The 26,299-nt window shown below is 43.3% G+C and overlaps 2 protein-coding genes across 16 annotated transcripts; both read left to right on the top strand.

The window, feature by feature from the left end:
* Nucleotides 1-467: 467 nt before the first annotated feature.
* Nucleotides 468-6,970, top strand: LOC120808247 (NLR family CARD domain-containing protein 3-like). Its single transcript, XM_078093429.1, has 9 exons — nt 468-562; nt 1,388-1,466; nt 1,644-1,914; nt 2,110-2,145; nt 2,370-4,149; nt 4,244-4,417; nt 5,277-5,450; nt 6,092-6,138; nt 6,246-6,970. Exons 3-9 carry the CDS (start codon nt 1,644-1,646, stop codon nt 6,827-6,829), a joined length of 3,066 nt encoding a protein of 1,021 aa, XP_077949555.1. The 5' UTR covers nt 468-562; nt 1,388-1,466; the 3' UTR covers nt 6,830-6,970.
* Nucleotides 6,971-11,864: 4,894 nt separating this feature from the next.
* Nucleotides 11,865-25,701, top strand: LOC120808254 (uncharacterized). 15 transcript variants are annotated; one of them, XM_078093434.1, is made up of 13 exons: nt 11,865-12,223; nt 12,415-12,750; nt 12,877-13,146; nt 13,763-14,098; nt 14,225-14,494; nt 14,618-14,662; nt 15,280-15,324; nt 23,380-23,424; nt 23,689-23,775; nt 23,849-23,877; nt 24,271-24,327; nt 24,512-24,580; nt 24,931-25,701. In XM_078093434.1, the coding sequence occupies exons 1-13, from the start codon at nt 12,160-12,162 to the stop codon at nt 25,072-25,074; spliced, it is 1,797 nt and encodes a 598-aa protein (XP_077949560.1). In that variant the 5' UTR covers nt 11,865-12,159; the 3' UTR covers nt 25,075-25,701. The 15 variants fall into 15 exon arrangements, 14 of the variants coding, with proteins under 14 accessions (XP_077949560.1, XP_077949557.1, XP_077949561.1 ...); XM_078093431.1 differs by lacking the exons at nt 14,618-14,662; nt 15,280-15,324 and adding exons at nt 22,525-22,860; nt 22,987-23,256; XM_078093435.1 differs by lacking the exon at nt 14,618-14,662.
* The last annotated feature ends 598 nt before the right edge of the window (nt 25,702-26,299 follow it).

Raw genomic sequence — 26,299 nt, forward strand, 5'->3', positions numbered from 1 at the left:
CAGAGTACCCGGAGAGAACCCACGCAGACACAGGGAGAACATGCAGACTCCACATAGAAAGGCCACTGAATGGAGTCGAACCCAGGACCTTCTTGCTGTGAGGTGACAGTGCTAACCCCCACCCCACTGTGGTTTTAGTGAATGCTTTTATTCAATATAAACTCTTCACAATATTTGTTACAAAGGTTTCTGCTTCATCACATGTTCCCTACTAGTCTACATGTAGAAGAAGACCAGGTGACAAAGAGGGCCGTGCACAGGTCCTCTAAATGATACAAGGTGAAAGGATTGTTCCACAGATTGATCCTGGAAGACTCTTGTTTGTGCAGTGAGGAGGATTCTGTTAAAGAGGACCTTTGACCCTGTGTACACAACTCAGATTGAAACTAAACCAGTCGGACTTTGGACTTTGATGGTGATATGACGATATAAAGGATAACAAGCTGCATCACTTCACTCCGTCTGATGGAGGCTGAAGTGAAGCACGGAGCTCCTTTTCTACACGGACCTGCTGAGGACAGAAGAGAGCTGCACACTGAGAAAGTTGATGTCTCCAATGTCAGTAAGTGGAGCTGTGATTGGTGGAATTACATCATTGATGGTTGTGAACGTGTGATTGTTTAAAGCTGGGAAGCAAGATGGTGCCTGTGTGAGCAGGCAGAGAGAAGCTGCTGTTAGTCTGAATGATGACACTGTGATGAAGAGGAGCTCAGGTTGATCTGAGGGGGGGGGGGGGGGGGGGATGACAGGACGAGGCAGGAAGTGAAGTTACCCGGGGACACGAGTGGCAGAAAACTACAAAATAAGACAGGACGTGAACCACACCGTGACAGTGGCTACAACTATTTTGTGCTGAAAGGCAGCTATTTATTTCCTATTTATAATTTCGCTGGTAACCGTATTATATAAGCAATAAGGTACTTGAGGCAGTGCAGTTCGAGGGTTTCCGGCCCTCCGCAACAACACCCCCGAACTGTTACATTATTGGACAATAAAATACAGCCTTTCGTACCTTATTGCTTTAGTAAAGCTAAATAGAACCGTGGATAATATGTCCAATGGATGCTTTTCCGGCATGCGATTGAAATAACTTTAAGGAGGGATATTTCTCGTTTATTGCCACCTGCACATGGAACAGACAAAGATTATTTGCTCTCTACGCCACTCATGTGTCTCCCGACACTCCCGTTGTATAACTACACAAGACAAAACGCCATTGTGCGCACTAAAACAAGACTAATCTAAATTTTTTGTCAGGTTCAATTTCATTTTTCAAAAGATCAACACTTTTGGATTTGACTCCATATGCTTCCTGCTTCAAGATTATTTGATTATAAATTGATTTTGCTTGATAAATGCAAATGACACAGCATTACTGTTGTTGCAGGTGAAGCTGTGAACCGCCTTCAAACTTCCCTAAAATCATCCAACTTGTGTCCACAAAGAGAACGCTGACTTCATCAGAGGTGCTTAGAAAGAGGGAGAAGAATTCTATTTGATTGGGTACCAAAACCAATGAATCGATATAACTCCATCTTTAAAACACACTGCTGTTTGTTGTTTAGATGCAAAGCAGTAATTGTTCTCCAGTTGTCCACAGTTGTCCACAGTTGATATTTATTTGGCTGTCTTTTGGCTGACAGATGGAGAAAGTCAAGAAGGAGATCCTCAACATTTTAGAGGAGCTCAAGAAGGAGGACTTCAAACAGTTCAAGTGGTACCTGGAGAACTATCCAAGCTCAGAAGACCTCCGAGCAATCCCAATCTGTGACCTGGAAAAAGCAGACAGGATGAACACAGTGGACCTGATGGTTCGGTGCTACGACACAGACTTGGTTCAGGTGGCCATCACGGTTTTGAAAGACATGCAGAAGAACAATCTGGCCGAAAAATTATCTAGAACAAAATCTACGGGTAAGTTGTTAAAAAGAGGAACAAAGACATCAGATTAAAAACCAAACTATAAATTGAGTCTCATAACTGGTTTTCACTCAATAAGAGGAACTATTCCACATTACCAGTGTAGGGTTGAATTTGAGCACAGACTATATACCAGCTATTATCACTATACAAATGCACAAAGTAATCACAGAAAACATCTTGTTTCAGGCAAACTGAATCCTGTGGGAGGAGATAGAGGTCAAGGTGAAGAGACTGTTTCTACAACCGTCAATTACTGCACACAGTTGTTTCCATGGTCATAGTTCTTGATTGTCAAGTTCTCACAGTCAGTCTTCTGGTAGCTTCAGATGGACATGCAGCAAAATACAATCAATAACTTAACCCAGGGGAAATATTACACCATTAAAGACATTATTAAACCATTAAAGTTTACTTTTTGTGAGATCTCTTTTTTTTTGTTCATTCAGAGATTATCGCCAACTGTCAACGTGAACTCAAATCCAACCTGAAGGAGAAGTTCCAGTGTGTGTTTGAGGGGATCGCTAAAGCAGGAAACACAACCCTTCTGAATGAGATCTACTCAGAGCTCTACATCACAGAGGGAGGGACTGCAGAGGTCAATCAAGAACATGAGGTCAGGCAGATTGAAACAGCATCCAGGAAATCAGACAGACCAGAAACAACCATCAGACTAGAAGACCTCTTCAAAGCCTCAGCTGGAAGCAAGAAACCAATGAGAACACTGATGACTAAGGGAGCGGCTGGCATTGGGAAAACAGTCTTAACACAGAAGTTTATTCTGGACTGGGCTGAAGACAAAGACCACCAGGACATACAGTTCACATTTCCATTCACCTTCAGAGAGCTGAATGTGCAGAGAGAGAAGAAGTACAGCTTGGTGGGACTTGTTCATGACTTCTTCAGTGAAACCAAAGCAGCAGAAATCTGCCGGTTTGAAGAGTTCCAGGTTGTGTTCATCTTTGACGGTCTGGATGAGTGTCGACTTCCTCTGAACTTCCACAACAATGAGATCCTGACTGATGTCAAAAAGTCCGCCTCATTGGATGTACTCCTCACAAACCTCATCAAGGGGAAGCTGCTTCCCACTGCTCGCCTCTGGATAACCACACGCCCTGCAGCAGCCAATCAGATCCCTGCTGAGTGTGTCAGCAGGGTGACAGAGGTCAGAGGGTTCACTGACCTCCAGAAGGAGGAGTACTTCAAGAAGAGGTTCAGAGATGAGGAGCAGGCCAGCAGGATCATCTCTCACATCAAGACCTCACGAAGCCTCCACATCATGTGCCACATCCCAGTCTTCTGCTGGATCACTGCTACAGTTCTGGAGGAGGAGTTGAAGACCAGAGAGGGAGGAGAGCTGCCCAAGACGCTGACTCAGATGTACATCCAATTCCTGGTGGTACAGTCAGTGTTAAAGAAGGACAAGTACGATGGAGGAGCTGAGACAGATCGTCGCTGGAATCCAGAGAGCCGGAAGATGATCAAGTCTCTGGGAAAACTGGCCTTTGATCAGATGCAGAAAGGCAACCTGATCTTCTATGAATCAGACCTGACAGAGTGTGGCATCGATATCAAAGCAGCCTCAGTGTACTCAGGAGTGTTCACTGAAATCTTTAGAGAAGAGAAAGGAGTGTATCAAGAGGTGTTCTGCTTCGTCCATCTGAGTGTTCAGGAGTTTCTGGCTGCTCTTCATGTCCATCTGACCTTCATCAGCTCTGGTGTCAATCTGCTGTCAACCTCCCTGTGGTTTAAAGTCTGTAGAATCAAACCCAAACGTTTCTACCTGAGTGCTGTGGACAAGGCCTTACAGAGTCCTAATGGACACCTGGACTTGTTCCTCCGATTCCTTCTAGGTCTTTCACTGGAGACCAATCAGGCTGCCGTGCGAGGTCTGCTGACACAGACAGGAAGTCGCTCACAGACCAACCAGAGAACAGTCCAGTACATCAAGAAGAAGATCAGTGAGAATGTGTCTACAGAGAAAAGCATCAATCTGTTCCACTGTCTGAATGAACTGAATGATGATTCTCTAGTGAAGGAGATCCAACAGTCCCTTAGTTCAGGACATCTCTCCACAGATAAACTGTCTCCTGCTCAGTGGTCAGCTCTGGTCTTCATCTTACTGTCCTCAGAAAGAGATCTGGAGGTGTTTGACCTGAAGAAATACTCTGCTTCAGAGGAGGCTCTTCTGAGGCTGCTGCCAGTGGTCAAGGCCTCCAACAAAGCTCTGTAAGTAAAGACAGATTCATACATCATGACTGAAATTATCCCGTCATCTTTTCTACTTATTGTTCATATTTTCTTCTTGTTGATGTCTCTTCAGACTGAGGGACTGTAACCTCTCAGAGAGAAGCTGTGAAGCTCTGTCCTCAATGCTCCGCTCCCAGTCCTCTAGTCTGAAAGAGCTGGATCTGAGTAACAGCGACCTGCAGGATTCAGGAGTGGAGCTGCTGTGTGCTGGACTGAAGACTCCACACTGTGACCTGGAGACTCTCAGGTCAGATTAAGTTTGTCTTTAGTGATTTAAATGTGTCTCTAAACTATCAGCTCCATGCAGTTTAAAGCAGTATCGCTCTTTCTCAATCTATGAATTTGTTCATCAAAATTTCAGATTTCATAAACATATTTTTCATCAGAAAATCAACCAGAACTATGGAACCAGAGGAACAAATGGAGGAGACAAAACTCTGGATTAAAAGCCCTTTTTGTGAATTGATGTTTGTCTTTCCATGACGTCACAAGAACCTTGTAGACAAGACAAACTTATTACACAATAGTTAAAAAGATAGACAGTGTCTGAAACACAATGTTCTTTCACAATAAAACACCACAGGTTCATCCTGTTGTTCCTCTCATTTAGGCTTTGTGATGTAATGTTTGATATAATAAATGAATGAAAAGGAGAAAAGCAGAAGTCGGAAAGAGACTTTATAAAAAAATACTTTAATGTTTCTCTACAGTGACAATCTGCTGAGAGTTTTATAGTTGCTTATTAATTTATTATTTAGAACGTAAAAAATATGAAATCAGAAGATGAAGATTCATTTCTCATTTACACTCCCCTTGTGCTCTACATCTTTCTTTAAAACGAGTCAGAGGATAGAGAACCCAAATGTTGTATTTAGCTCTAAAGAACAGCATTAAATATCCCAGCCTCATCTTGATATTGATACTACAGTACTTCCTGTAAACATTAGAGCATAATTAACTAATTTGTTCCTCTTGTTTAAAGTACAACAAAATAAATTGTAAATACTTTCACTGAGCTAATTTTTCTTTGTTCTTCCTGATAGTATGTTGTCACGATTTCATTTGAACACAAATGTTTGTTTTTTTCTTGATTGTTGTCTCTTCAGACTGAGTGGCTGTAACCTCACAGAGAGAAGCTGTGAAGCTCTTTCCTCAGTTCTCAGCTCCCAGTCCTCGAGTCTGAGAGAGCTGGATCTCAGTAACAACAACCTGCAGGATTCAGGAGTGAAGCTTCTGTCTAGTGGACTGGAGAGTCCACACTGTCACCTGGAGACTCTAAGGTCAGATTAAGTCTGTCTACAGTGATTTAAATGTGTCTCTAAACAATGTGTAAAAAGGATCTCTCTTTCTCAATATATGTGTATCAAGATTTCAGATTTCATGAAGATATTTTTCATAAGGAAATAAACCAAAGGTACTAATGTAGGAGACAAGATACGGGACTAAAATGCCTTTTTGTGAATTCATGTTTGTGGTTCCATGACATCACAAGAACCTTGTAGACAAGACAGACTTATTACATTACAGGTCATTTAGCTGACGCTTTTTTCCAAAGCGCAAAGTGACTTACATTACACTTTAAACCCATGGCTTTTCTACATTTTGCCCGGGGAGCAATTAGGGGTTAGGTGTCTTGCTCAGGGACACTTCGACTTGTAACATGGGGCAGCCGGGACTCGAACCACCAACATTTCAGTTTTCAGCACACTCGCTCTACCCCCTGCGCCACGACGACCCCAGCAATAATAATAGTTAAAAAATGGACAAACATCAATAAGTGGACATAATGAGATGTGGTCATCGGTAAAATCAGAAGAAGAAGAGGTGGTCCATGTGGACATGAAGGACAAAGCTGTGTGTGTGAGAGTGATGTAATGTCCATGTCTCCATGCTGCTCTGACCCCCCCCCTCCTCCTTTCAGGGTGGAGCCTGCTGGAGTCCGATGGTTGAGACCAGGTCTGAGGAAGTGTAAGTGTGACATCACTCATTCACCTCTGTGATGTCATCATCAAAGTGTCAGTAGATGAACACATGATTAATAACTGCAGCTGTATTGTGTTTTGTTCTCTCATCAGATTCCTGTGAACTCACAATCGACACAAACACAGTAAACAGAAAACTCAAACTGTCTGACAACAACAGGAAGGTGACATGTGGGGTGGACGATCAGTCATTTCCTGATCATCCAGACAGATTTGAGTCCTTCCCTCAGCTGCTCTGTAGATCTGGTCTGACTGGTCGCTGTTACTGGGAGGTTGAGTGGAGCGGAGAAGTTAATGTATCAGTGAGTTACAAAGGAATCAATAGGAAAGGATACAGTGATGACTGTCGGTTTGGATTGAATGATCAGTCCTGGTATCTAGGGTGCTCTGATAAAGGTTACTTTGTCTGTCACAATAAGACAGTTACACGCATCACCTCCTCCTCCTCCTCCTCCTCTGGTAGAGTAGCAGTGTATGTGGACTGTCCTGCTGGCTCTTTGTCCTTCTTCACAGTCTCCTCCGACACACTGATCCACCTCCACACCTTCAACACCACATTCACTGAACCTCTTTATCCTGGGTTCGGGTTCAGTCCTGGTTCCTCAGTGGCTCTGTGTTCTCTGCAGGAGGGAGAGTCTCCTCCTGATGGAGAACCTTCCTCTCTGCTCACCACATAGTTCAGTCTGTGCAGCTGATGGTGGTTCATGTGGGTGTAGATGCAGGTGGTGCAGGTGAGGGGTACCTGAGCTGGTCTGGACTCTGGGGGGTGCACAGCTCTCTGGGACTTGTGGTGTTGCAGATGAAGTATGAAGGAGCTCAGCAAGGTGTGTTTTAATGTTGCTGTGCTCGTTGCCTCTGTGGATGAATCAATCAATCAACTTTTAGATGTTGGGTCCTAATTAGGGTTTAATATTAATCTTTGTATCACAGTGTTCAAGAAGACATTTTATAAAAAGGTCTCTTGTCTGCCCCCCCACCCCTCAATATGAGATACATGGAGATTTGTGTGTGTGCTTTATTAGGATTCATGCTAATAAAAACAAAGTGAATTTCAAGGATTGTTTGCATTGATAAAAATAAGATGATTATTTTTGAACCGATTTTAACTTCAAATCTTATAAAATGTTCAGTGAAATCAATTATAATTTCACATAAGCAGGTTTGTTCTGAATAAGAACCTTTTGAAAGCTTCACCGATGTGATTAAACCAGTAACATCACTCATATTCCCAACATGTATCACAGAGTGAATATAATAAAGACACAATAACACCAACAGAGACGTTAATGTTCATTTATTTGTGTTACTAACATGTTGATGTCCCACTGAACACACTCCCTCTTTTCTCTCTCACTTTAACCCCCCCCCAACGCATTGAACCCCGGCTGTATCTGATAAGCCGTGTTCTGCTCGTCGCCTCGTGTCATCAGCTCTTCTTTCTTCAGAGTAAAGCATTGTGGGAAAGTGAATGTGTTTCTTCAGCATTAAACATGTGACATTAGGTGGATGGAACTCAGCGGGATTCGATCCCACGGAGTCAAAGTTCTTTTTATTGTCACGTATGAAGAGCAAACAAACAACAGATTGCTGCAGAGCTGAAGGTGATGTCGGAGGTCAAGGAGCCGCCGGAGCTCCAGCAGGGCGACTGCATCCATCTGCTCCTCATCCACTGCGTGCATCACTCCGGCTGCGACTCGGCGTTCCCGTCCCATTGGCTGCTTCAACGCGGTGGAAGCAAGCAGCCCTCCGGGGGGGAGATGTGGAGGACACGTCTGTCCTCTAAGAACCAGCGTATCCCAGCATGCAGTGTGGTATGAATGTAAGTAGTAGAATCCACTTGAACATCTACGTTAATATAAGCAACAAAGTGTCAGTCAGAAGCCCGTCAGCCCCTTCAAAAAGCCACATGAAGACACTTTGACCCCATTCAGATGAAAAGAAATCTGCTGTTGTGTCCTAAAATGTCCTGTTTGTCTCAATCCTTTGTGACTTCCTGTCTGTGGCTCAGATGAACACCTTATTGATACTTATTGATTGTCCTCATTTACACGCTACATTTACTGGATGTATTTACACATGCAGACGCTAAAAGCCTGCTTATACACACGGACACGTCTACTGTTGAGATCACATCGCCTTATTTAAATGATGGAAAGAGAAGAATAAAGAAGGTTGTTTATGTCTGCACTGTACGGAAGTTACACCTTAGTGTTTGTGGGAGATTGATTGCAAGAGACTCACAAGATTCACATTTACGCTTTTACTGTTTGTACGGTAATTTGTTGGCAAACAATGTCATTGCGATGCAGGAAGGAAAGACAGCACAAAAAAAAACAGTAGAAATGTGAACATCGAACAATGTCCTTATGAAAGCTGTACATGCAGCGCTGCAGGAGTTAGTCTTCCTTGATGATTGTAAACCAAGTCAAGCTTTCTTCATCACGTTCACTCACTGCTGAGATGAATTGACCCATTTAGCAAAAATGTTTAGAGCATTTTACATTCATTGATGATTTTATTTAAATAACCTGAATGTTCCCACCAGATAAATCAGATTATTATTGGAAAAAGGAGTAAAACAAGACTCAAAATGTAAATATGATAATATTAACACATAGTTTTGCATTTAAAGTGAGCATGCGACCACGATTTACTACATTATGATCATTTTGTTATGATAATATGATTTATTGCTTTTGCGATTGTTGGATAAAAAAAGCCTTTCTATCCAGAACAGGGTGTAGTAAGTTAATGTGTTTTATGTTTATTCATAATTTTAACCTGAATGTTCCCACCAGATCAATCAATGGAGGAAAACAATACTGAGAATGTAAATATGATAATAATGAAACGTAGCTTTGCATTTAAAGTGAGCATTTGACCATGTTTTTTTACATTAATTGTTATGATAATTTCTAGGAGGCTCTCAGGGCGACGTTGGAGATCACCGGATCGGAGGTCTGATCCCCGGCCCCGCATGTGTCCACGTGTCTTTAGAGACACTTAAACCTGATCATTAAACATCATCAGGGTGTGAATGATGTCAGAGAATAGAACACTAGAAAACACTAGGTCTGGAGGAACACGTCGAACGTCTCCATGACTCTTCAAGAAGAGGACACCTGTGTTCTTCTAGAGCCTCCTGCTCTGCGACTGGTTGGCAAAGACTTCTGAGAATAGGCTCCATCCAAAGGGGGGAGGGACGAACCGCCAACACCGCCCACAAACTGTCGCCGGGGCCCCTTCAGGTCCTCACACAGCTCTCAGAGTAGATTTACAGCAGGACCGTGTGCGTCAGGTGACTTATTGCATAACGTGTGCGTGTCAGGTTGAATCACGCACACGCTAACAGGCCCATTCTTCACATTTCATATTCATATAGGATATATTAGTAGTACTATAGTAGTAGTTTCCAGGGGAATCCAGCAGAGGGAGCTCAGAGCGTTGCATCAAACTTCTTCCTGCTATGAAAGACACGGTGGAGTGACGTCATCCACGTGCTCTCATGATGAATTATGCTCCTGTGAGGTTAAACTTTGTCTCTTTTTCTTCTTCTACATGTCTGCTGTTTGTCTAACGTGTTTGATTCACATAGTTGGGTTTGAACGAGCTGTCAGCCTTAATAAAGTCGCTTTTATTGATGAGAAATATCAAATAAAATAAGAATGTGCTTGATATGGACTCATCCGTTGTGTTTTGTTTAAGGGAACCAGTGAAAGTCCATATTCTTTATTTAGGTTCTACTCGATGACCCAGAAGCAGGGGCGGATCTACAGGGGGGCAAGGGCGGGCAGCTGCCCCCCACACTCTAGAGCCCTGCCCCCCCCCCCCCCCCCAGCTGCCCCCCTTGATGAAACAAAAAATTAAAAATCAACAGTGAACTAAACAATACATTTACCAAAAGTGAACAATTTAATTACTACCCCCCCCCCCCCCCCCCCCCCCCCCGCCCCTCAAATGCTACGTCTCTGATTCAAACGTGCAGAGCACACAGCGAGTCTGTGCGCTGGTCCTGCAACCCGAGAGACTGAGCTGCCCCTTGCAGAGCCTCTGGAGGTGAAGTGAGTTTCATCAGGTGTAGTTTAAACATAAGTTTAACTTAGTAACATTTGTAATGAATGTATTGTATGAAAGACGATTCAGCATCAGCAAAAACAGCGAGTCCCCACTCCCTTGTGATTTGTACGAGCACCCTTCCCTTTGATTGGCCTAATTTTGACTTTAGTAAAGACAAGAACAGCCCTTTTTTGGAGAATGTGCTAGTTAAAATGGTACGTGGTCGCATTTGTAATGTGCCGCACAATACACAGCCTCCTAAGTCAATGACGCGCGAAAAACTCCCGGTTGTGTGCGCGGTGCCGGGTGGCGGGAGCGGAGCACGCGAGGTGAGAGCGCTCCTGCGTGTTAAAGTGAGCAGTGAGGCTGACGCTGCAAAGACAAAAAACAGTGTGCAATTACAAAACGGACTGGGAACTGTCTGCCGCCGAGAGCTGTCGATGAAGCCATGAAATGTGTCCCTGATTTGGGGTTTGGGAGAGTTGGCAGCCCTAATTGTGCGAGTGCTTTGTCATGTAAGTTAGCAGCTACTGTTACTCAGCAGCTGCTGCAGTTTGTAACTTATGTTCAAAATGAGTACATCATGAATCCATTTTCCAAACCGTTTTTTTACTTAACCTGAATCACTATTCAGGGTTAGGGTTAGGGTTAGTTGTGACAGAATGAGGCGCGCGTGAGATCTGCGTCTGTCAGCTGTTCTTAAAGAGACCGCGGCCACTAAAGCTTCCTGTCAGTAAACTAATCAAAGAACAAAACAACAGAGAACATTTCTCACTGCTCTTGACTAAAGAACTTGTGTAGCTTAAATAATGATTAGTCTATATTTAATGAATAATTTATGCAGTGCAGGCTGTTTGATCACTTTATTCAATTTTGATATGTCCGAGGCCCCCTGTTAGACAGTAAGGACTCAGGTAAATATGACTTTTACTATATATTTTTTTTTACTATTATACTCTTGAGACAAAGTAATAATTTACTTTTTAAAAGATGCAGCTTTGTTTTGTTTGAACAATGTTTAATTCATGTTGTGAATTAAAAACCTTAAGTTTAAAAGTGTTTGTTTTGTTAAAGCAATTCACATATAGGGATTCCTATGTACCGTCATGCCCCAAATTCATCCAAGACGGCGCAGACGATGGCTGCGTCCAGCTCGCTGACCGGTCCGTATTGGCAAAATGAAGTGTGAATCTGTGAATATCTTGCCAACTTTCAATACGGATCGATTTTTGAAATATCGAAATAATGAGACAAGATATGCGCAGGCTCCTCCGTAGTTCGGTAAAGTTGGCAAGATATTCAGATTCAGACTGACGGACCGGTCTGCGAGCTGGACGCATTGGTCTCAATGTGCCGGTAATGGTGGTAAATTATGGTTGTAGCTGGTTGTCATCTACGGTCCACTACGGTTTTAAGAGCTATAACACAGGATGCTTCTTAAGACGCTTTACAAACAAAGGGCTGATTCATCTGTTGTTTTGAATGGAGGTGAACGCCCGTCAGGCCGCTGTGACTCTGACGTTCCCTCATTCCCTCCACAGAAACACCGCAAACATCCTCTTTAGTCCCATGTTGTCTTTGTTTCCTCTGCCAGCTGTTTACTGTCATTCTAAATGGCACATCAAAGAAACATCTGGGTATTTTGGGCTTATTAAGTTTACATGATCCCTTTATGGAGGGAACCAGCAGCAGTTGTCACGTGATCTGGTCTCCACTAAAGGCTCAAACCTGCAGAGCTGCTGCTGTTCTCACACGTTCCCACCACAACACTTCCTCTTCACTTCTGAGGAAACAACCACAAGATGCAAAGAGGAAGAAACTCATCCTCAGAGCTCCGACACGTCGTCTCTATGAGCACGGCGAGGAAGTGACGCTGTGCAACCAGAGGAAGCAGAAGCTGCATCTGTGAGGAAGAAGCACTCGGTCAGACGCCTTGAGGAGCAGAGACACCATGGTGGAACTCAGAGGGACTCAAAGGACTTTATGTGTGATGCTGCTGCTGCTTCAGGCTGCAGGTAAGAACAGCAAACACACAGCAACTGTTCCACCAACGTGAGGAGAGTCCAACCGTCCACCTTCATGTCCAGTGTCCACTGGACTCTAGTGGAAGGACGTTTGATGCTGTTTGTTATCGATGTCTTCATCACGTGTGACTGGAGTCTAGAGATCTGTATTCTTACCTCAGTTCTTTCATATGTGTCAATAGTAAGAGGACAAACCCCCCCTGACCCCCGCTTCCACGTCAGAGCCGGAGATGACGTCACTTTGCCTTCTAACCGTGTGGATCAGGACAGATGTAACGGTTCTACTTGGCTTCACAGTCGTACTAATCCAGCTGTGGAGCTGGTTACACTTGGGAAGATTAATAATAACACTTTGATTCCAGAAGCTAAAACCAACAGACTGAGTTTGACAGCAAACTGTTCTCTGGTTATAAGAAACGTCTCAGGTGAAGATGTTGGTCGTTACACCAACAGAGATTATGATGAAGCAGGAAAACAACAAGGTGCAGATGGTGTGGTCTCTCTGTACGTGTTTACAAGTGAGTATTTACATGAAATCATTTCAGCTCAAACTGTCCACACACTGAAACATTATTATCATTTAAATGATGAAGAAGTTAATGTTACTCTTGTTGTCTTTCTCACATTATGAACATCTTCACCAGTGGAGGAAAAGGACTACGGGGGTTCGGTTGTGTTGTCCTGCTTTGTGTTGAGATTCTCTGGGTGTGAACACACAGTAGAGTGGCTTTATGACGGCAAACAGACTGATGTGACGTCATCACACGCTGCTTGTGAAGCCACTGTGGCGTTTAAAGCTCCTCTTCATCAGAAGTCAAAGTATTATAAGTCACTGAGATGTGAAGTGAGAGACAATCAGAGTGGAAAAACTCTGCTGTTTGAAGCCTGCAGTCAGTTCTCATGTGAACAAACAGGTACGTTTGTGAAAAGACATCTGATGCTGTTTGTTAATCAGGAATCAGGAAACATTTATTGCCATAATATGTCAAACATGTAAGGAATTTGACTTTACATTTTTGCTTTTATCCAAAGCGACTTACATTACATTTGGAGCAATTAGTTGTGTTGCTCAGGGACACGGGGCAGCTGGGACTCAGACCACCAACCTTGCGGTTCCCAGCACACCCTCTATTCCTGCACCACGGCGACACTTGGCGGTTGCGTAACAGCAGACAGTACGACAATGAACGACAAGACAACAGTGCACGAGGAATAAGATCAAATATAATGCTACGGGTTAGTTTAAAAATAAAGGAATAAAAGTTAGAAATGTTTAGAAATTAAAAATAAAGTGCACCAGCGAACAGAAAGTGACGTGTGCAGTGAGAAAGAAAGCGACCGGTGGGACGACAGAGTCAGTCAGTGGGGGACGGGAATCTGTCGATGAGCCCGACTGCCGACGGGAAGTCTAAGTCCTGATGGACCTCAGCCTCCTGCCAGATGGGAGGGGCACAAATAATGTCTTCATCACGTGTGACTGGAGTCTAGAGATCTGTATTCTTACCTCAGTTCTTTCATATGTGTCAATAGTAAGAGGACAAACCCCCCCTGACCCCCACTTCCTCGTCAGAGCCGGAGATGACGTCACTTTGCCTTCTAACCGTGTGAATCAGGACAGATGTGACGGTTCTTATTGGCTTTACAGTCGTAGTGGATCAACTGTGGAGCTGGTTAAACTTGGGAAGATTAATAATGACGCTTTGATTCCAGAAGCTAAAACCAACAGACTGAGTTTGACAGCAAACTGTTCTCTGGTTATAAGAAACGTCTCAGGTGAAGGTGTTGGTCGTTACACCAACAGAGATTTTAATGAAGCAGGAAAACAACAAGGTCCAGATGGTGTGGTCTCTCTGTACGTGTTTACAAGTGAGTATTTACATGAAATCATTTCAGCTCAAACTGTCCACACACTGAAACATTATTATCATTTAAATTATGAAGAAGTTAATGTTACTCTTGTTGTCTTTCTCACATTATGAACATCTTCACCAGTGGAGGAAAAGGACTACGGGGGTTCGGTTGAGTTTTCCTGCTTTGTGTTGAGATTCTCTGAGTGTGAACACACACCAGAGTGGCTTTATGACGGCAAACAGACTGATGTGACGACATCACACGCTGCTTGTGAAGCCACTGTGACGTTTAAAGCTCCTCCTCATCAGAAGTCAAAGTATTATAAGTCACTGAGATGTGAAGTGAGAGACGATCAGAGTGGAAAAACTCTGCTGTTTGAAGCCTGCAGTCAGTTCTCATGTGAACAAACAGGTACGTTTGTGAAAAGACGACATCATTTTATTCCTCATTCAGTCTCCTCAGGTTGTAAACACTGATTTATTTCACCTCCTTTTCTTGTGTCTGTGTTTCATGTCATATTCCACTAAACCAAAGGAGGCCCATCGGGGGAGGGAAACATTACACCACCTGCACCACCAGGTAGTGACGTCCTCCTCTCTCTCCTTGTTATGGATGTTATATTAATAATCATGACTTATGAAGGACACACGTCTGAGTCCCACATGTTGCTCCTGATGTTTATTAAATCCATTTAATATCTCTGCTATAAAGAAAACACACATTTTTAAAGGGTTCCAGAAGTGTGATAAATATTCTAAACACATGTGGTTTTACTCTGATGTCGTATTGACATCGTTAGATAGATGACATCATTTTATTCCTCATTCAGTCTCCTCAGGTAGTAAAGGAGGAGGAGGCCCATCGGGGGAGGGAAACATTACACCTACTGCAGAGAGCAACCCTCCATCAGGTAGTGACGTCCTCCTCTCTCTCCTTGTTATGAATGTTATATTAATTGTCATGAATTATAAATGTCAGACTGACACACATCCACATGTCTGAGTCCCACATGTTGCTCCTGATGGTTATTAAATCTCTTTAATATATCTGCTATAAAGAAAACACACATTTTCAAAGGGTTCCAGAAGTGTGATAAATATTCCAAAATCCACAATAAAGACCAGGTAGTAAACACTGATTTATTTCACCTCCTTTTCTTGTGTCTGTGTTTCATATCATATTCCATTAAACCAAAGGAGGCCCATCGGGGGAGGGAAACATTACACCACCTGCACCATCAGGTAGTGACGTCCTCCTCTCTCTCCTTGTTACGGATGTTATATTAATATTCATGAATTATAAATGTCGGACTGACACACGTCCACATGTCCACATGTTGCTCCTGATGTTTTTTAAATGTCTTTAATATCTCTGCTATAAAGTAAAGTGTTAGAAACATCTTATCACATTCATTTGATAGTTATTATTCAATTAAAGACACTGATTGACTTATTAAAGACAGTTTGGTGCCTCGTGTGTGTTTAAATGTTCTTATCCTCCCTCAGTCTGGTGGCTGTGGCTCGTCATCGCGCTGGTGGGTTTATTGGTCCTCTTCATCATCCTCGTGGTCTTCATCAGATGGAGAAATCAAGGTGAGAAGTTACACATCCTCATCAAATGCTTTTATTTGCTGAAACTAAAGTCAACTCTTTTTCATCTCTTCAGGGAAAAGAACACAGACGGACGAAAACAATGTGAGTTTTAAATCCACATGAACCTAAACTAAAATACATCTTTTTTTTTTTATTGTGTTGACGCTAAAAACCAAAAACACTTGAATACCACCGATGTCCTCCGTGTCCAGACTCCCAGGGACACATTTTAAACTCATCTGTGATACAACAGAACCAAACATAAACCCTGAAAGAAGGACTGTTTTCCTCGCGCACTGTGCTCTTAAATTATTTTTCAAGTTCGCACATTCCTATTTTTAGTGAAACACTCACTGTGGAGCGCTGGCTGATTGGCTTTCAGGAGACGGCCCCTCTAGTGTTTGAGCTAATTGCATCACCATGCTAACCACAACCACGATGCTAACACGTCTCTGAGCGGCCTGTTGTTGTCTCCTGTGTGCAGGCCGACCCCGAGGAAGGCGTAGCCTACGCCTTCGTCAGCTACACCAGGACGGCCGGCGGAGGAGCCCGGGTGAGCTCTCTGATTGGCTGCACCGATGAGGAAGTGTTTGAGCTAATTGCATCGCCATGCTAACCACAACCACGATGCTAACATGCTCACAACGCTACATGCTGGTGCAAAGCAAATGTAGTTCCAGACACACACACACACACACACACACGTCGTTCCCCTGGTGGAGAGTTTTGGCATTGGGCACAAATTAGAGCCGAGGCTGATGGGAAGTATTTAAATCTATTTATCTTTGCTTTACTTTGTGTTCTTTGCTTCGTGGTCTTTGTGTGTGTTTGTTGACGTGTTGATTCAAGTCGTCATTATGTGATCGTTTCCAGGCTCGGGTCAAAGATGGCGACGATGGCGACGATGCGGTGACTTACTGCACTGTGAAAGCTCCGCCTCCTGCTTCTTCTTCTGGTGCCGGAGCCTCCGTTGATCCCAGTGACCTCTACGCGGTCGTCAACAAACCCAACAAATAAGAGACTACGTTGATGATTGTAAACCAAGTCAAACTTTCTTGAATTTGAATGAATTGAGCCATTTAGCAAAATGTTTAGAGCATTTTATATTCATTGATGATTTTATTTGAATACCCTGAATGTTCCCACCAGATAAATCAGATTATTATTGGAAAAAGGAGTAAAACAAGACTGAAAATGTAAATATGATAATATTAACACATAGTTTTGCATTTAAAGTGCGCATTTTTGATTACATTTTACATTTTTTACATTATGATCATTTTGTTATGATAGTATGATTTATTCCTTTTGCAATTGTTGGATAAAAAAAAGCCTTTCTATCCAGAACAGGGTGTAGTAAGTTAACGTGTTTTATATTTATTGATAATTTTATTTGAATAACCTGTTCCCACCAGATCAATCAATGGAGGAATACTTAGAATGTAAATATGATAATAATGAAACATAGTTTTGCATTTAAAGTGAGCATTTGACCACGTTTTTTTACATTATGATAATTTTGTTATGATAATTTGTTTTTTGTTGGATTTGTTGCTTTTGCGATTGTTGGATAAAAAACCTTTTCTATCTGTCCTCATGAAATAAACTAGTAACATATAATGTATGAGGGTTCATAGTCCAGATTAATTGTTTTTTATTATATATTCCTGTAATAGTTTCACCGCGTGGATGTTGAGTTTGCTTTGAACTAAATGAAAGACAGAAAGGAAGTGCGTTGTGATCCAGAATCTGTTTAAGACTCCAGAAACGTCCCGAACACGACAGAGCACAAAGACACCGAGTCCGGGTCTGAAGGTCCAGACGTTCCCCTTCTGGGGCCTCTAGGAGGCTCTCAGGGCGACTGTGGAGATCAGGGTCCTCCTTCAAACACCGGTTCGGAGGTCAGATCCCCGGTTCCACATGTGTCCACGTGTCCTTAGAGACACTTAAACCTGAACATCATCAGGGTGTGAATGATGTCAGAGAATAGAACACTCGAAAAGTGAAGTGAGGTCCATTTACTTGTAGAGGATTGAGAGGGAATGTGTTGTTCGGGTCGGTGGCTCATCGGGTAGAGAAGGTGACGGTCGTCAGTTTGAATCCTGGCTCCTCCGTGTCAAAGTGTCCCTGAGCAAGACACACAATAACATGTAATGTATCAGTTGTTGAGTTATTTCATGTTTTTTGTATGTAAACAAACAAAAGAGAACCAAACAGGAAGACTTGGAGGGTTTATATTCCTCCTCTTTCTCCTGCTGCAGCAGAGTGACTCACAGAGGGAGAAGGACAGGGAACATTTTCACTTTGGGTTAAAAAAGAATGAAAGAAAAAAGCGACGACATCAGAGGAAGATGAGGAAGTTGAAAGATGACTACAAACAGGAAGTGGTTGTCTTTTTCTTTGAGAAGACGGAGACGTTGAGAGACAGAGAGACAGAGAGGGAAGCACGACGGTTCACTTGGATTGCATTTGTCTTTCTACTGCTGCAGATTACCAGTAATGATGAAATATTACGTATGTTAGTGTTGTGAAGCTCCCGGCCAAGTGGCTTCGTGTCACCGTGGAGTTCACAGAGTTCCCCCCGTAGGCCATTTGGATTTGGCACCAACGTATTTAATCAGATGTACATTTCGTGAGACCTCCGATTGGATGAATCGTCCTTTTCTATTCAATCCCTGGACGTGTAAGTAAATGTGTGTCACAGAGTCTCCTGTGGCGTGTGTTCAGGTCTATGAGTCAGTACCTGGTATCTTGGGACACTTGGCCGTGAACGGAAGGGCCCGTCTCAGCGTAGTGGCCGTGGTGTCGGTTCCGGCAGCAAACAGATTCTTAACCGTCATCATGAGGTTTTCATCGTGGACGTGACTGCTGGCGTAGCGGTTGTACTCTCTCTTGCGTCGTGTTTTTAGAATTACTACCAGGACACGAACCACATTCGGCTCCAGCCGACCGTTTATTTCGTGATGTCAGACACCCTGGGGAACATACAGAGGTTAGCGTCCTCATAGAATACCTCGTGGCATCATAACTGTTAAACAAAAAATAAAAGATATGGCACCCACGTGACGCCCTGTCATGACTCTTAGCGATGGCCAGTGGAGTCAAACACTCGTTACACTGATATTCCCAGATTCATGTAGACCAGCGGTTCCCAATCTCAAGGATGCCGCGGCCCAATTTGAAATCTGAAAATCTTTTGCGGCCCACCCAAACCTTTAATCACAACTCTGATCAAAACACAAACTAGGGATGATTAAATGACCGTAAGAATTTAACCGATTAAAAATGTATTAACCGACAATGTATGTTTTGTATACCATTTTCTCCGGAGCTCATATATATTTACGCATTTGACATATTTTTATATTCATTTCAATCTTTTCAAAGTTGAAAATTAAAAACATTTTATTTATTTATTGTAAATGACCTCTCGCGGCCCACCTGCAGTACCTCCGCGGGCCACCAGTGGGCCACGGCCCACACTTTGGGAATCGCTGCTGTAGATGAATAAAAGTCAGTTATTCTTATGAATCTGATTCAAATCATCAACACATAATCAAGACGACCCCTTTGACCCGATATTGGATCATTTGACATCCACTCAAACATTAACAATTCTGAAACATTGAGATGAATCTGTCGGTAGATCACACATTTTCTATCCTCCAGACTTTGCTTTCGGGGGCAGAAAGGCGTCCACGAGTCCTCTGCACATCAGTGGATTGAGCGACGGTGAGTCCATAAGTCGAATGATTCTGTTGGTTCCGTCCACCATGGATGTGAACCTCGGGTCATCGTACTCGAATCGGCTGCCGTACGCGATGGAGCAGATGATGTTAGAAACTGCACAGTTCATCGGTTGTGTCAAATCAAAAGCTTCTCCTGCAACAAGAGAAAACTGGTAAAGATTTACTCTGCTCAACATTCCACAAAGTAGCTGGAAGAACAGAAGATACGGACCTTTGAACGTCTCAAACACCTCAACAAGTCGCTCACATTTCTGGAGGGACTTTGTCCTCGCCGGCCTTCTTGCCCGTCCCAAAGTCCCTGAGGTTAGTCGTGGCGAAGAGCCTCACCTCTTTCCACGACTCGCCGTTGGACGCTAAAACCCCTGAGAGGACACATGCCATGAAGACGCACTGACAAGAAATGGGTTGAGACAAACTCATGTCCTCTCATGTCCTTCTTAACCGTGACCTCCACCGATCTCGTGCAGCATCCTCGGTGGCTGTCTTTCCCCAAACTCGTCGGCGTGGTTCACGAGCGCCTCCTCTGACCGCCGCGTATCCGGCGAGAACCACCACCTCATTGGGCCCCATGTGGACGGTGAACACTGGTCCATATCTCTTGGAAAGCTGAGAACAGAAGCAGTTAGGGACACCTAAGATCTCCGTGAGGGACAAAAGCGTCCACCTGGTTTGAGCAGACGGAACAATCCCGTACTGCATAATAATGTATTATAATGTGTTCACATCGCTCATCCCTCCATCAACAACATGCTCACCTTCAGCAGGCTGTTGGAGGGTCTCCTGAGGTCTTCCCCAGGAGGGGAAGTGGTCTCGGTCCCGGAGGTTCCTTCCTCTCGTCTTTGGAGGAGACGAGGTAGACGAGCAGCAGGACCACCAGAGCCGCCAACAGGGAGGCGGAGCCAGAGGTCTGGAGGAACCCGTCGAACATCTCCATGACTCTTCAAGAAGAGGACACCTGTGTTCTTCTAGAGCCTCCTGCTCTGCGACTGGTTGGCAAAGACTTCTGAGAATAGGCTCCATCCAAAGGGGGGAGGGACGAACCGCCAACACCGCCCACAAACTGTCGCCGGGCCCCTTCAGGTCCTCACACAGCTCTCAGAGTAGATTTACAGCAGGACCGTGTGCGTCAGGTGACTCATTGCATAACGCGTGCGTGTCAGGTTGAATCACGCACACGCTAACAGGCCCATTCTTCACATTTCATATTCATATCAGACGCTAAAAGGTTCTCATGTCTGCTCTCAGCATCACACGTCCTGTTTGTTGTAGTTAGTAGTAATAATACTATAGTAGTACTATAGTAGTAGTTTCAAGGGGAATCCAGCAGAGGGAGCTCAGAGCGTTGTTTATTGTATTTTAGTCGTTGTACCCTACAGGGTGTTTACAGAGTTTAATGTTTAACATCTAATTTGGTCTTTTCCTGTATCAAGTTAAATAAGACACACACACACACACACACACACACACACACACACACACACACACACACACACACACAGTGAAACACTCAGTTACTCACAGTAAGTATTTGGTATTTTAAACGCGACCACATTACACCGGCTTTGGCCACCCTCCACTGGCTTCCTGTTTGTTTCAGGATTGAATTTAAAATTGTATTAATTGTTTTTAAAATTTTAAATGGGTTGTCGCCTTCCTACTTGTCGGAGCTCTTACATGTCCACACACCTATCAAAGCACTGAGGTCGTCTAATCAGATGCTCCTCGATGTGCCTGGATCCCGGTTAAAAACCAGAGGTGACCGAGCCTTTTCAGTGGCTGCTCCAAACCTCTGGAATAGTTTACCTATCCATGTAAGAACAGCTCGGACCATTGCAACGTTCAAGTCCCTCCTTAAAACCCACTATTATTCATTGGCTTTTAATTCTAGTTGAGCTTTGATATTTTGACTTTGTTCTTCTCTACTGTCAGATATTTTGTATTGTACATTGTGCTCTGTCTGTGTTTTATTGTATCACTGCTTTTCGAGCTTGTTAAGCACTTTGGTCAACTGAGGTTGTTTTTAATGTTTATATTGACATGTTTTCATTAATAGTTTCTCCAACATTCAAACGTCTTCCTGCTATGAAAGACATGGTAAAGTGATGTCATCCACGTGCTCTCATGATGAATTATGCTCCTTTGAGGTTAAACTTTGCACAAGTTCTTTAGTCTCTTATTCTTCTTAATGATTATATTTTCATTCATATTGCTGCTGTAAACATGTCTGCTGTTTGTCTAACGTGTTTTATTCACATTGTTGTTGTTGTGAGCTGGGACTTAAAACCAAAAAGTGACTTCTGCATTAATCAAAAATTAGACTACGGACACTTTTTAAATGTGGCGCCAGTTAACAGAACGATGTCAGAGTGATCACATGACATGTGCATGCTTCATGTTCAGGAAGGAGTCCTGTGATAAAACACAAAGAGGCTCAAAGCTGCGTGAAGCCGGATCAGGACCAAACTGAGAGCGGTTCTGTAGAGTCTGCATGAGTCCTGATCTCTAAGTGATTAATAACTAATCAAACGTTCCTCACAGTAACGTCTGATGAACACGATCCCTTATGGAGGGAACCAGCATGCTGAGTCCTCACGTGATCTGGTCTCCACTAAAGGCTCAAACCTGCAGAGCTGCTGCTGTTCTCACACGTTCTCACCACAACGCTTCCTCTTCACTTCTGAGGAAACAACCACAAGATGCAAAGAGGAAGAAACTCATCCTCGGAGCTCCGACACGTCGTCTCTATGAGCAGGACGAGGAAGTGACGCTGTGCAACCAGAGGAAGCAGAAGCTGCATCTGTGAGGAAGAAGCACTCGGTCAGACGCCTTGAGGAGCAGAGACACCATGGTGGAACTCAGAGGGACTCAAAGGACTTTATGTGTGATGCTGCTGCTGCTTCAGGCTGCAGGTAAGAACAGCAAACACACAGCAACTGTTCCACCAACGTGAGGAGAGTCCAACCGTCCACCTTCATGTCCAGTGTCCACTGGACTCTAGTGAAAGGACGTTTGATGCTGTTTGTTATCGATGTCTTCATCACGTGTGACTGGAGTCTAGAGATCTGTATTCTTACCTCAGTTCTTTCATATGTGTCAATAGTAAGTGGACAAACCCCCCCTGACCCCCGCTTCCTCGTCAGAGCCGGAGATGACGTCACTTTGCCTTCTAACCGTGTGGATCAGGACAGATGTGACGGTTCTACTTGGCTTTACAGTCGTAGTGGATCAACTGTGGAGCTGTTTAATCTTGGGAAGATTAAGAATAACGCTTTGATTCCAGAAGCTAAAACCAACAGACTGAGTTTGACAGCAAACTGTTCTCTGGTTATAAGAAACGTCTCAGGTGAAGATGTTGGTCTTTACATCAACAGAGATTATGATGAAACAGGAAAACAACAAGGTCCAGATGGTGTGGTCTCTCTGTACGTGTTTACAAGTGAGTATTTACATTAAATCATTTCAGCTCAAACTGTCCACACACTGAAACATTATTATCATTTAAATGATGAAGAAGTTAATGTTACTCTTGTTGTCTTTCTCACATTATGAACATCTTCACCAGTGGAGGAAAAGGACTACGGGGGTCTGGTTGTGTTTTCCTGCTTAGTGTTGAGATTCTCTGGGTGTGAACACGGAGTAGAGTGGCTTTATGACGGCAAACAGACTGATGTGACGACATCACACGCTGCTTGTGAAGCCACTGTGACGTTTAAAGCTCCTTTTCATCAGAAGTCAAAGTATTATAAGTCACTGAGATGTGAAGTGAGAGACAATCAGAGTGGAAAAACTCTGCTGTTTGAAGCCTGCAGTCAGTTCTCATGTGAACAAACAGGTACGTTTGTTTTAAGACGACATCATTTTATTCCTCATTCAGTCTCCTCAGGTAGTAAACACTGATTTATTTCACCTCCTTTTCTTGTGTCTGTGTTTCATATCATATTCCACTAAACCAAAGGAGGCCCATCGGGGGAGGGAAACATTACACCACCTGCACCACCAGGTAGTGACGTCCTCCTCTCTCTCCTTGTTATGGATGTTATATTAATAATCATGACTTATGAATGTCGGACTGACACACGTCCACATGTCCACATGTTGCTCCTGATGTTTCTTAAATGTCTTTAATATCTCTGCTATAAAGTAAAGTGTTAGAAACATCTTATCACATTCATTTGATAGTTATTATTCAATTAAAGACACTGATTGACTTATTAAAGACAGTTTGGTGCCTCGTGTGTGTTTAAATGTTCTCATCCTCCCTCAGTCTGGTGGCCGTGGCTCGTCATCCCGCTGGTGGGTTTATTGGTCCTCTTCATCATCCTCGTGGTCTTCATCAGATGGAGAAATCAAGGTGAGAAGTTACACATCCTCATCAGATGCTTTTATCTGCTGAAACTAAAGTCGACTCTTTTTCATCTTTTCAGGGAAAAGAACACAGACGGACGAAAACAATGTGAGTTTTAAATCCACATGAACTTAAACTAAAATACATCTTTGTTTTCATTGTGTTGACGCTGCTTGGTTCAACTAAAAAACAAATCCCTATCCCTGTGCAGACTCCCACATTTTAAACACATCTATGATACAACAGAACCAAACATAAACCCTGAAAGACGGACTGTTTCCCCTCTATTAGTAATTCCCAATGCGGTTTCTAGGGGAATCCTTTAGGAGACCCGGTCGAACATACTTTTATCGATTAAGCTGCAAAAACCTCGATCAGATCCAGAGTTTAGCTGAAGAGAAGAAGAAGAAGATGAAGTGTGTACAGTACACACACACTTCATTCTACACTAATAATAAGAATACTGACTAGACCGTTTTTCACTGTGACTCCTTCCTGCAGGGAATGAGCTCTCAGCTTGCTGGGATCCGGCCCGGTTCAGAACCCCGTCAGGACGCGGTGAGCCCACACGAGCTGCACCCAACAGCTACACCCACTCACACATCGGTCTGCAGCAGCACCACCAACACGGCTGCACAAGTCCCACCTCCCTCTGACTCAAAGGAAAGGAGAAGTTAAGACATTCAGCTTAAGCAGAAACGCCCACGTCTCTGAGCGGCCTGTTGTTGTCTCCTGTGTGCAGGCCGACCCCGAGGAAGGCGTAGCCTACGCCTCCGTCAGCTACACCCGGACGGCCGGCGGAGGAGCCCCGGTGAGCTCTCTGATTGGCTGCACCGATGAGGAAGTGTTTGAGCTAATTGCATCACCATGCTAACCGCAACCACGATGCTAACATGCTCACAATGCTACATGCTGGTGCAAAGCAAATGTAGTTCCGCACACAAATACAAACACACACACACACACACACACACACACACACACACAAACACGTCGTTCCCCTGGTGGAGAGTTTAGGCATTGGGCACATATTAGAGCTGAGGCTGATGGGAAGTATTTAAATCTATTTATTTTTGCTTTACTTTGTGTTCTTTGCTTCGTGGTCTTTGTGTGTGTTTGTTGACGTGTTGAATCAAGTCGTCATCATGTGATCGTTTCCAGGCTCGGGTCAAAGATGGCGACGATGGCGACGATGTGGTGACTTACTGCACTGTGAAAGCTCCGCCTCCTGCTTCTTCTTCTGGTGCCGGAGCCTCCGTTGATCCCAGTGACCTCTACGCGGTCGTCAACAAACCCAACAAATAAGAGGCTACGTTGATGATTGTAAACCAAGTCAAGCTTTCTTCATCACGTTCACTCACTGCTGAGATGAATTGAGCCATTTAGCAAAATGTTTAGAGCATTTTATATTCATTGATGTTTTATTTGAATAACCTGAATGTTCCCACCAGATAAATCAGATTATTATTGGAAAATATAAATATGATAATACTGAAACCTAGTTTTGCATTTAAAGTGAGCTTTTGACCACGTTTTTTTACATTATGATAATTTGTAGGATTTAGTTCTTTTGATTTATATCCATCCAGATGAGGGTGTAAGTGAACTATAGAACAATGTGCAACATTCATTAGAAAATTAGTATGTAATATATGATGTATTTTCAGGCTCAGTGATGTTTACCGTTTATACGTAAACTTAAAGTGAGCACAGGTTTCATGATCTGATTTTTATCATGTATGTGTAGTGATGGTTTGATTATTGCTCTCGTAAGTATTTTCTCTTTAAGGTGTCCTCATAAAATAATTATTAACATATAATGTATGAGGGTTCATAGTCCGGGTTAATTGTTTTTATTATATATTCCTGTAATAGTTTCACCTCGTGGATGTTCAGTTTGCTTTGAACTAAATAAAAGAAGACAGAAAGGAAGTGTGTGGAGATCAGGGTCGTCCTTCAACCATCAGATCGGAGGTCAGATCATCGGCTCCGCATGTGTCCACGTGTCCTTAGAGACACTTAAACCTGAACATCATCAGGGTGTGAATGATGTCAGAGAATAGAACACTAGAAAAGTAAAGTGAGGTCCATTTACTTCTAGAGGGTTGAGAGGATATGTTGTATCAGTCGTTCAATTATAAAAACAATTTTTGTAATTTGTTGCATGTAAACAAACAAATGAAAACCAAACAGGAAGACTTGGAGGGTTTATATTCCTCCTCTTTCTCCTGCAGCCAGCAGAGTGACTCACAGAGGGAGAAGGACAGGGAACGTTTTCACTTTGGGTTAAAAAAGAATTAAAGAAAAAAGCGACGACATGAGAGGAAGAAAGAATGAGACTATAAGGAAGTTGAAAAATAACTTAAAACAGGAAGTCGTCTTTTCTTCTTTCTTTGAGAAGACGGAGTCCTTTGAGAGAGAGACAGTCAGAGAGGGAAGAACGATGGTTCACTTGGATTGCATTTGTCTTTTTCCAGATTACCAGCGATGATGAAATATTACGTATGTTAGTGTTGTGAAACTATCCAAC

Source organism: Gasterosteus aculeatus, chromosome 18 (genome assembly GCF_964276395.1).
Source record: "Gasterosteus aculeatus chromosome 18, fGasAcu3.hap1.1, whole genome shotgun sequence".
Taxonomy (NCBI): domain Eukaryota; kingdom Metazoa; phylum Chordata; class Actinopteri; order Perciformes; family Gasterosteidae; genus Gasterosteus; species Gasterosteus aculeatus.

Coding starts and splice junctions, on each gene's coding strand:
- LOC120808254 (XM_078093431.1), top strand. CDS start 12,160: ATGGTGGAACTCAGAGGGACTCAAAGGACTTTATGTGTGATGCTGCTG. Junction 23,878..24,270: donor CACAGACGGACGAAAACAAT/GTGAGTTTTAAA, acceptor TCCTTCCTGCAG/GGAATGAGCTCTCAGCTTGC. Junction 24,328..24,511: donor CAGAACCCCGTCAGGACGCG/GTGAGCCCACAC, acceptor TCCTGTGTGCAG/GCCGACCCCGAGGAAGGCGT.
- LOC120808247 (XM_078093429.1), top strand. CDS start 1,644: ATGGAGAAAGTCAAGAAGGAGATCCTCAACATTTTAGAGGAGCTCAAG. Junction 2,146..2,369: donor GGGAGGAGATAGAGGTCAAG/GTGAAGAGACTG, acceptor TTGTTCATTCAG/AGATTATCGCCAACTGTCAA. Junction 5,451..6,091: donor TGTCACCTGGAGACTCTAAG/GTCAGATTAAGT, acceptor TCCTCCTTTCAG/GGTGGAGCCTGCTGGAGTCC.